Genomic DNA, 9,744 nt, shown 5'->3' with positions numbered 1-9,744 from the left:
TATTTCCATTTTAAAATATTGAAAAGTGAAGGTAAAAAATATTTAAAGTAACAAGTCAAACAGTTGACTGAAATTATACAGCTAGTGCAATGGCAGAAGAACCAGGTGTGGGTTTTTCTGGGTTAATGCAGAACAGTGCATTCAGCATCACCAGATGTTCTACCCTGTCTGCAATAGCATATTCTGAGATACTACAAAGGGTCCAGGTATCTTCAACGTTACACAGTTACTGAGTGGGAAGACTCCTATAGCCTGCTTCCGATTTCTGCACTTTCAATCACAGCGATTTTTTTCTCAACTCTTCCATTTGCATTGCTTGTTTCTTCTAAAACTACCACTAAACTTGACAGAGTTGTGTGAGGATCAAGCAGCTTGACAAGAGGTATGTCCACCTTTCTCTCTCTAAAGACACGGTTCTGAATTGTCATAGCTAACATAGAGTCTATGCCCAATGATGAAAGTTGTGTATTCATGGTTAGTTCATCCAGGCTCAATCCGGTGAGGTCACTCACCAGTGAGCTGATGTAGTCTTCAGATTTGATTAAGGCAGCATCCTGGGCTTGTATTTGAGTTTCCTCCAAGGTTTCAAGCTTGTCCCTGAATTCTTCTGACATAAGTGATTTGAAGCGACTTTTGACTGAAATAATCCGAGAAAAAACATGATGCAATAAAGCTTGAAAGTTTAACTTGATGACAGCTTGCTGCGCGTTATTCACAAGTAAACTCTTCCTGAGATACTCATGAATTTCCTGCACTTGCAGAATATCTATGCCCTTGGATTCCAGAATGTTCTGAATATGGTTTTGATTGAGCAGTATGCCAAGGTTCAAAGCACCCCAGTTAATGGATTGGCCTGAAAGCCCACAGTTCCTCCTGTAGAGGCAGAAGACATCCAAGAAAGAGTTTGCAGCTGCATAGTTTGCCTGGGTGGAATTTCCCAGAAAGGAAGTAACAGAGGAATAGCACACAAAGTAGTCAAGCTCCTGGCCTCTGGTAGCCCAATGAAGATTTAGAGTCCCTGCTACTTTTGGGCTCAGCACTTTCTGAAAGTCAGCCAAATTCAGAACTTCAAGGTGGCCATCGTGTAAAACAACAGCACTTTGAAATACACCTTTGATTGGACTCCCTGCAAAGATTTTTGCAATGGACTGGAAAGCCTTCGCAACATCACCGGTCAATGTAACATCACACTGCACAAACACTACTTTGCTCCCTTCATACTGCTGCTGCAAAGCCTTCATCTCTTCTTGCTTCTTGTTGCCTGGAATTTTCCTGGAGAGTATTGCAATACACCCTCCTCCATTCTCAGCTATGAATTTCACAGTTTCAAAGCCAAGTCCAGTAAGCCCCCCGACTACTACATAAACAGCATTCTGCTTAAACAACTTCTTCTGGGATTCATACAATGGTATATCTGAAAGCATGGGGATGTCCTTTTGCCTTCTCAGTACAGCAAGTGGGACAGATTTGCAGGTAAAATAGGACATCACAGAGTTCATTCTTTCAAAGTTCTCAGTCTGCTGAAAAACAGAACCTGATAGTCGTCTAAATCGTTTTGTATCCATGGAACTGATCCATGCATGCACAGTCTTTTGCAATTCCTTTAGAGATGCTTTCTGGAAAATGCTGGTAAGTGTAAGGATATGAAAGCTGATATTTTCATGATCGGTTTCACTGACATTCTGGATACACGCAGACTGTCGATTGCCACACACTATCACCACATCTTTAAGAAAGTACATGTGGGCTAGGTCCTCCTGAGACAGCCTGTTTAATGGAGGAAGAACAACCAGGGCATTGCATAAGTTTATATACTGGAACTTATCAGGAGTGGGCCCTGCAAGTACTGTTCTCCAACCCATCTCTTCTGCTGCCGCAGAAAGAACTTGGCACAAAACCGATGATGGCTCTGCAGAAATAATACCCAATGTTCTGCCATGTTTCCCTTTGGGTAACCTCTGATTTAAGATTTCCCAGGCAATGATGAAGTATGACATACAAGGGACATTCTGAAAGCATGGGAATTTCTTTACATTGAAACAAGCTGTTCCTGGAATCTGAACTCTGGATGATGCAGCAGCCGGATAACATGAAACCACACGGTCGCCCACTTTAACTTTCTTTGCATCAATGCCTGTTGCTGTTACTGTACCACTGAAATCAAGAGCTAAAAGTCCATGTTTGCCTACTGCTTGTGAATTCCAATACAGTGTATTACCAAAGTTACGACTAGAAACACTAATGGGAAAATAATCTTCTGAGTGGAGACATATTTTATCCACTTGAATTTCAACACTCTGTTTGTCAAGCTGAGTAGCAGTGCTGGCGGATAATTCAGCAGACAAGTCTTTTGCTGTGTATGGATCAGAAGTGTACAAAGTGAATGTTTCTGACTTTTGGAGAGATCTTACAGGTTGGCTGTAATCTGCATCAACAAAAGGTGTGCGTCTGATTTCAGCCACATAAATTCTCCCTTGGCTGACACAAACTTCTGGATAGTCCACACCTTTGTATTTGACAAGAACATCTGCTAGCACTGAGATGTCCAGGGAACTGGAAGAGCTGAGGTCAATTATCTGAAATGTAATTTCTGGAACTTCAATGGCACAAGTTCTGGTCATGCCATACAATGCAAACCCACAGTTAACGTGGTCTACATCTCTTTCTGTTGTTCTGTAGGTGATAACTCTGACTGAACAGCGGGATGTTTTCTCTCTTAATGCCACAATAACTTGACGATAGGCTTCACAGCACTTTGCCAGTTGGTCTACCACTTGGCTTGGGAAAGCTTCATTTAACTTTTTAATTCCCCACAGGAACAAAATTTCATCATAATCCTCAATGTCTGCTCTCATTTTATTCTGTGCGTGGCCTTCCAAGAGGGCTTCCCAGTCTTCATATATAACATATCTCGAATCAGGATGTAAATATTTTTTGAGCTGCTCAGCTATCCCAAATTTGTCAGCAAACACTAGGACTCTGGGCATAGCCCCCATGTGTCCAATTGTCTGTGAAGGAGAGGCTTCTTTCCACTTGTTTTCAAACATGAACTCATTGTCTCTGGAAGATGTTTGTTTCATGAAAGTGATGGCAACACGCTTGAGTTCAGCCAAAACAGAGCCACGTTTGTCCATGAAGCATCCACAGACCTCTAGGCAGTTCCCAATGGATTTGCTTGTTCTCATATATATCATCATTTCTTCTTCCAGTGGTCGGAGCACCACCAGGCTGCCTATTCCTGAAGGAAACCCTGCTCTAGACTGGAACGTCCTTGAGGTCATGACAGCGGTCATCTGCAGAAAACAGTCAAGCAGCACTGGATGGATGCAGTAGTTGTACATCTCTCTGATGGTGTCTTTGTTCACCCTGATGCTTGTTATAGCTTCCTTTAGTTCCTGGCAGTAATGCACATCACTGAGCTGCCTGAATACGGAGCCATACTGAAAGCCAACCTGAGACAAGGCTTCATAAACCTCCTCTCTGCTAACCACTGACCTGCATCTTTGATAGATGTCTTGGAAGGAAATGGTGCTTTCTTCCACCACAGCTTCAGGCCCCTTTGTAACTTGGCCTACAGCATAAACTGCGTTGGAGGAAGAGAGTATCTCAAAGGCTGTCACTGCTTTTTGGGGACTCAGCTTGATACTCAAGACTTGGGAACTCTGTGTGAGAACACATGGCGCAGAAAAGCTGATACTCATCTGGCAAGCACTCAGAGGCACTTTAGGTCTTGAGCTACTCAGCACAGAGGCCAGACCAAGCTCTGCATAAAAAGCACCAGGGACTAAAGCCACACCATTGTTCTTGTGCTCATATAAGTACGATGTTGCGTCCTGAGACAACAGGCAGCTAAACTCTGTGTTGTCACTGTTTACTCCATAAATCAAAGGGTGACTGAAGCTGACACCTCTCTGGTTTGCTTGTTGATGGATATCCAGACAGGCCATGAGTTTTTTGCGATCAAACTGATACCGTGGAATGGCCACTGGAACACTTTGATACCCATTATAAAAATGCTGCCAGTTGGGATTATATCCCAGTTCAAACAGATTTCCTACCAGGGTGAAAAGTGTCTGATACTCTGCATCAGTTTGCAAAGAAGAGAATACCTTTGTGCCTTTTCCCAGAGTTTCCTTTATGTTTCGCTGCAATGCTCGGTGAGGACTTATTTCTACAAATACTACATTTTCCCTGTCTCTAGCTGCAGTTTTGATGGCTTGAGTGAAAGCAACAGGCTCACGAGTATGCCGGGCCCAGAATTTGCCCTGAGCAAAGTCCTTTTCTGAAGCAGCCATCCCAGTCAGTGTTGAAATCACTTCAATTTCCCCCTTTTGTTTCTCTAAAGGCTGTATGTTCTTTTCCAACTCCCCAAGTATCACATCCATGCTGTGGCTGTGGTACGCAGCTGGGACATTTAAAACATGAAGAAAGATGTTTCTCTGGCTGAAAGCTTGAGCTAAATCTTTCTGAACAGCATCCACAGAGTCTGAATTCCCAGACAAGGTGCAGGAAACCGGGCTGTTGAAAGCTGCAATGCACACCTTTCCCGAGTAGTGATGCAGATGATCAGCAATCTCTTGAACAGGGATGTTTCCAACCACCAACATTCTGCCACTGGCAGTTTTTGCCTGCAGCCGGCTCCGGTGATAAATCACTTTGACTGCATCTGCCAGGGAAAGGTACCCAGCAAAATGTGCAGCGGCAACTTCCCCTACCGAGTGGCCAACAGCAGCAACTGGCTTAATGTCCCAGTATTTCAGAAGGGAAGCTAAGGCAACCTGCAGGGTAAAAAGCAAGGGTTGGGAAAGCTCTGGCTTCAACAAATCCTTTGGGCTATGACCTCTTGCTGGCAGGAGGCTGATGGGAGTGTGTTTCTGAAAAAGTGCTTCTATTTCCTTACACTTGTCTCTGAACACTGGCTCCGAGCTCAGCAGTGCTTCACTGAGCTCCTTCAGCATTATGCCATTACCGCAGAACACGAACACCAGCTGTGGCTCCCCCTTTGAAATGGAGAGTTCAGTGCTCATTGCTGACATAACCTCTTGCTGCAAGTGTTGGAGAGAGTTTGTGACAAATGCTTTTCGGTACCTATAGTTGGCATGGCTTCTTCTGCAGGCAGACGTATAGGCCAGGCTTGGGAGAGTTACAGACTTTCTTGTGCTCAGTTGGTCAGTTGTATCAGCCATTGTCATCTGAAGGGACTTACTTGATGCTGCTGACAGCAGAACTAATTCTAGAGGCCTCTTAAAGGCAGGAAGAGGCTCTAGCTGTTTAACCTGCCTGACTACAACGTGAGCATTGGTTCCTCCAAATCCAAAGCAGTTGATGCCAGCTACTCTTCCATACTCACTGGATTCTTCCCAGGGCTCTACAGTTGTGGGAATTGCAAGGTTTAATTTCTCTGTATCAATGCTGCTCATCTCCTTCGAGTAATGCAAGGATGGAACAATCTTTCCATGGTGCATCATCAGAAGCACTTTGATTAACCCTGCTGCTCCAGCAGCTGATTCAGTGTGGCCAATGTTTCCTTTCACTGAACCAATTTTCAGAATGGAAGCTTGTGAAGACCTGTTTTTACAAATGACAGTACCTAGGCTTTCAGCTTCAGTAGGATCTCCAGCAGCAGTTCCTGTACCGTGTGCTTCAATGTACTGCACAACTGATGGATCAACATGAGCTTCATAAATGCTGCGCAGTAACTTCTCTTGCTCTACTCGAGACGGTCTTGTGATTGGAGTCATGGATCTACCGTTCTGATTTACTGCACTGACATTTATAACACCCCAGATTTTGCTGTAGTCTTCCTTTGCCTGTTTCATAAAAAGGTAAAAGTATCTGTAATAATCGCATGCTTTCTGCGTATAGGAGAAAACAAAACAAAACAACAAAACCAAGAACAGAGTATAATACTAAATTAAATCTGTGATCCTTTCCTCATGCTAGGGGAAGTGCATAAGTACTTAATGCTTAATAAAGGCTTTATTAACCTTAAGCTTGAATTGGAAAAGATTTTCTGGAAAAGTAATTATTAGAGCGGAAGATACAAAATTCAGATAAGCAACCAGTCTTATTTGAGGCTGCTTCACAAGCAATCTTACCTTTTTCAGTGGTTTGAGGAAAACAACACCACAACCTTCTCCCCTTCCATAGCCATCTGCTCTTTTGGAGAAGGGTTTGCTTATTCCCTCTGGAGAGATCATTTTTGCTTTACTGAGAGATACAAAGGTGCGGGGATCTATTATACAGTTCACTCCACCACAGATTGCTGCCTCACAATCTCCTGGAGTAAAACAGAAACATATTCATGCTGAGATGTCTTAGGCTGATAGGCAGTAACAGTAGCAATCCTAATTTCGTTGTCCAGCCTCTGTTCAGTCCCATTACCTGATCTAATTGCTCGCAAGGCATAGTGCAGAGCAAAAAGAAAAGATGAACATGCAGTGTCAATAGCCAGTGATGGTCCAGTCAGATTAAACGTGAATGAGACCCTGTTAGCAGCAATGCTCATTGCTACTCCAGTACCATCATAATGATTTATTTCACTCACTGCTCTGCTTGTTACGATTTCATAGTCTCGATTCATAAGACCTGTAAAAATATAAAATATGTGTCACATTAACCGAAGCAAACAAAGGGATGTACAGCTTTAAACCCAATAGCACGTTTTGGTTTCCTGTTTCAATAGTAAACTACATGGCATCAGTGTTCCTATGGTGAAAATTTGCTTCAACCCAAGCCAAAGGCGAAAGTCCCAGCAACTCCCCTGGACCCAGCTTACACAAACACCTAACACTTGAAATTTCTACTTGCACAGTAAATGACAGTCCTTTCCTAATGACTTAGCTTATTGCATGATGCTCTGTGTAGTCTGCTTAGACTCCTTTATTTCAGTTTGACAGTGGTTGTTTTGGTTTTGCTATGGGAATACATATTAAGAAGTTACAATAAGGATAGTTGGCATAGACGTGTATAGAACACTAGCTTCAGTTCCTCAGATGTTCCAAGTTAAATGTCACAGCATAAGGTACATCCAATGCTTTTTATTTATCTTTGGTTTGCTCACTATGATCCATTAAGACAGAAACAAAAAAGACGAACAGGGCCTGTGAGAGGAGTTGTGTCCTTTTTCTGAGAACACGTGCTTGAAATGCAGTGGATCCCCATGTACATCTATTCAGAGAGCAAGGAATAGTTTCCTCTGTGAAAGAAGAGCACGTTTCAGACTATAATTTCATATAAAGAGCCTGCCCCTGTAGTTAATCAGCCTAACTATCTGAGAAAACTTCTCTTAAAAGAGATGTATTACACCAGTAAAAGTGTACTGTTATCCTAGTTCCTTGACAAAGTGGAATGGAATGGAATGGAATGGAATGGAATGGAATGGAATGGATGGAATGAAATGGAAAGGAAAAGAAACAGGAACTACAACGATCACCGAATCCAATGGCCTGACTAATTCAGGACTCAACAAAAGTTAAAAATATGTTATTAAGGGCATTGTCCAAATGCCTCTTAAACACCAACTTGGGGCATCGATCTCCTCTCTAGGGATCCTGTTCCAGTGTTTGATCATTCTTTCTGTAAATAAATGCTACCTAACATCAGGTCTGAACCTCCTCTGGTGCAGCTATGAACCATTCACATGTGTCCTGTCACAGGACAATCAGGAGAAGAGCTCAGTACCTCCCTCTCCACCTTCCCAGGAAGCTGTAGAGAGCAGAGTTTGCCCCTCAGACTGCTTTTCTCCAAACTAGACAGCCAAGTGTCCTTACCTGCTCCTCATAGGATATGCATTCCAGCCTAAGAGGGCTTGCCCTCCTCTGCATGACTTTTTTTTAAATTGTGGGGCCCAGAACTGTACAGACTATTCAAGGTGAAGCTGCACCAGTGTTAAGCACAAGGGGCTAATCTCTTTTGATGGGCTGGTTACAATGTATTTAATGCACCAGATTCTCTTCTGCAGGGCTGCTCTCCAGCCACTCCTCTCCAGCCACTCCTCTCCAGCCACTTTTCCAATTTACACTTGTGTCCACTGTTACTCTGTGCCAGGTGCAGAATCCAGCATTTGTTCTTGTTTTTTTGCCATTGAGGATTGCACAGTGCTCCAATCTATCCAGATGCCTCAGCAAGGCCTCTTGTCCCTTGAGAAAGTCAACAGCACCTCCCAATTAATTATCATCAGCAGTTTTACTAATGGTGCATTCAACTCACTGCTGGTGACTGATTACCAGCCAGATGTAGCCCCATTCACTACAACCCTCTAAGCCCTGCCATTCAGCCAGTTCTTCACCCAGTGCACTTTGTACCTGGTCATCTCACAGTTGGACTTGTCCAGAAGGATGCTGTGAGGGACAGTGTCAAAAGCCTTACTAAATCCAGAAAAACTACATCCACACCGTCTCTTCATCCATCAGGTGAGTGACCTTATTGTAGAAGGATATCAGATTAAACAGAATTTTCCCATTGTAAACCCTCTTGTTGGCTGTGCCTGATGATTCCATTGTCCTTTAAATGTCTTTCGACAGCGCCCAGTATAATCTTCTCATAACTTTTCCAGGTACTCAGGTAAGCAGTTGGACAACTGGTAGCATACTAATAACTACATGAGGATTTCTACTGGTTTAAAAGGATCTTAAACCTCACAACACCTTAACCAGTGTTATACTGGAAACAGTATACTGGAAAAAAGTGTAGGCCTGGCTTGAGAGTATCACCCCTGGGAAGGGCTGGGTAGGGTGGACAGTTCAACTGTTTCCTGCTTCAACTTCAGTGCCTGAAGACACTAAGAGGAGCTCCTAAAATAGATACATGAACTATATAATGAATTTCTTGAGTAGCCTAGTAATCCTCAGCAAAAATAACCAGTACTGTCATAGCACAGTAGCCTTAGATCTCCAATGCCATACATATATGTAAAGTTTATGAAGGAATGCTTCAATCCTTGTGAGGTTCAAATGGACTTTCTTCACCATGAAATTTTCATCTTACCGATAAAAACACCTGTTTTGGTGCCACTGACAGCTTCTACGGGGACTCCTGCATCCTCCAGAGCTTTGTATGTGCATTCTACCAGTAACTTGTGTTGTGGATCCATGCGTTCAGCTTCCATGTTATTAATCCCAAACAGGTGGTTGTCAAATGAATTAAATCTAAAATACAAAGACCAGAAAATGGTACAATATATATAAAACATGCATTTACTTCAAGACTTAAAGTACACATCTTTTGCAATTTCATGAAAAGCAAAGAAGTAACTGGTGTTCAGGTCACAGTTCCTATTTATGAATTTCAGAACAAAATGTTTATAGGCCAAGGATGTTTTATGTCCCACCACAAAATACGTATTTGTATCAATGATTCTGCATTTCAGACTTATAAGCTCACTCCTAGGAATTTTTATTCCCATAATTATCCTACTAGTACCAACAGGACTCCTCAAATTATGGAAATCTGTAGAATGGGACTCCCTCTGCTGTAATGTGGTCTTACAAGTTTTAAACAAATTTTGTCTTCTACATAATTTTAAAGCAATATGGGCCAATGGCTTTACAATTTAAAATCAATAAGCAGAGGATCAGCTCAGACATTTCCAAGAGATGCCCATACTTCTCTAATAATACATTCAAAATATTTTGTGTGTGTCTGTGTGTATCTTTAAAAAATCTTCAAAGTAGACCCATGCTTACAAACAATTAATCACAGCCTTAATCTTGTATCCCAAGATCAGGTCTGTATATAATTTCT

At 42.5% G+C, this 9,744-nt stretch overlaps 1 protein-coding gene across 1 annotated transcript; it reads right to left on the bottom strand.

Moving 5' to 3' along the window:
* Window positions 1-245: 245 nt before the first annotated feature.
* On the bottom strand, window positions 246-9,149 carry LOC104535982 (probable polyketide synthase 16; the record flags this gene model as incomplete). Its single annotated transcript, XM_010191765.1, has 4 exons — window positions 246-5,810; window positions 6,099-6,280; window positions 6,385-6,588; window positions 8,989-9,149. Coding segments are annotated over 4 exons (6,112 nt in total), but the record flags the coding sequence as incomplete, so codon positions are not given.
* Window positions 9,150-9,744: the final 595 nt, after the last annotated feature.

This window comes from Mesitornis unicolor, unplaced genomic scaffold, assembly GCF_000695765.1.
Source record: "Mesitornis unicolor isolate BGI_N332 unplaced genomic scaffold, ASM69576v1 scaffold8589, whole genome shotgun sequence".
Taxonomy (NCBI): Eukaryota; Metazoa; Chordata; class Aves; order Mesitornithiformes; family Mesitornithidae; genus Mesitornis; species Mesitornis unicolor.
The sequence above is the reverse complement of the archived record's forward strand: the minus strand, read 5'-3'. Positions and strand labels throughout refer to the sequence as shown.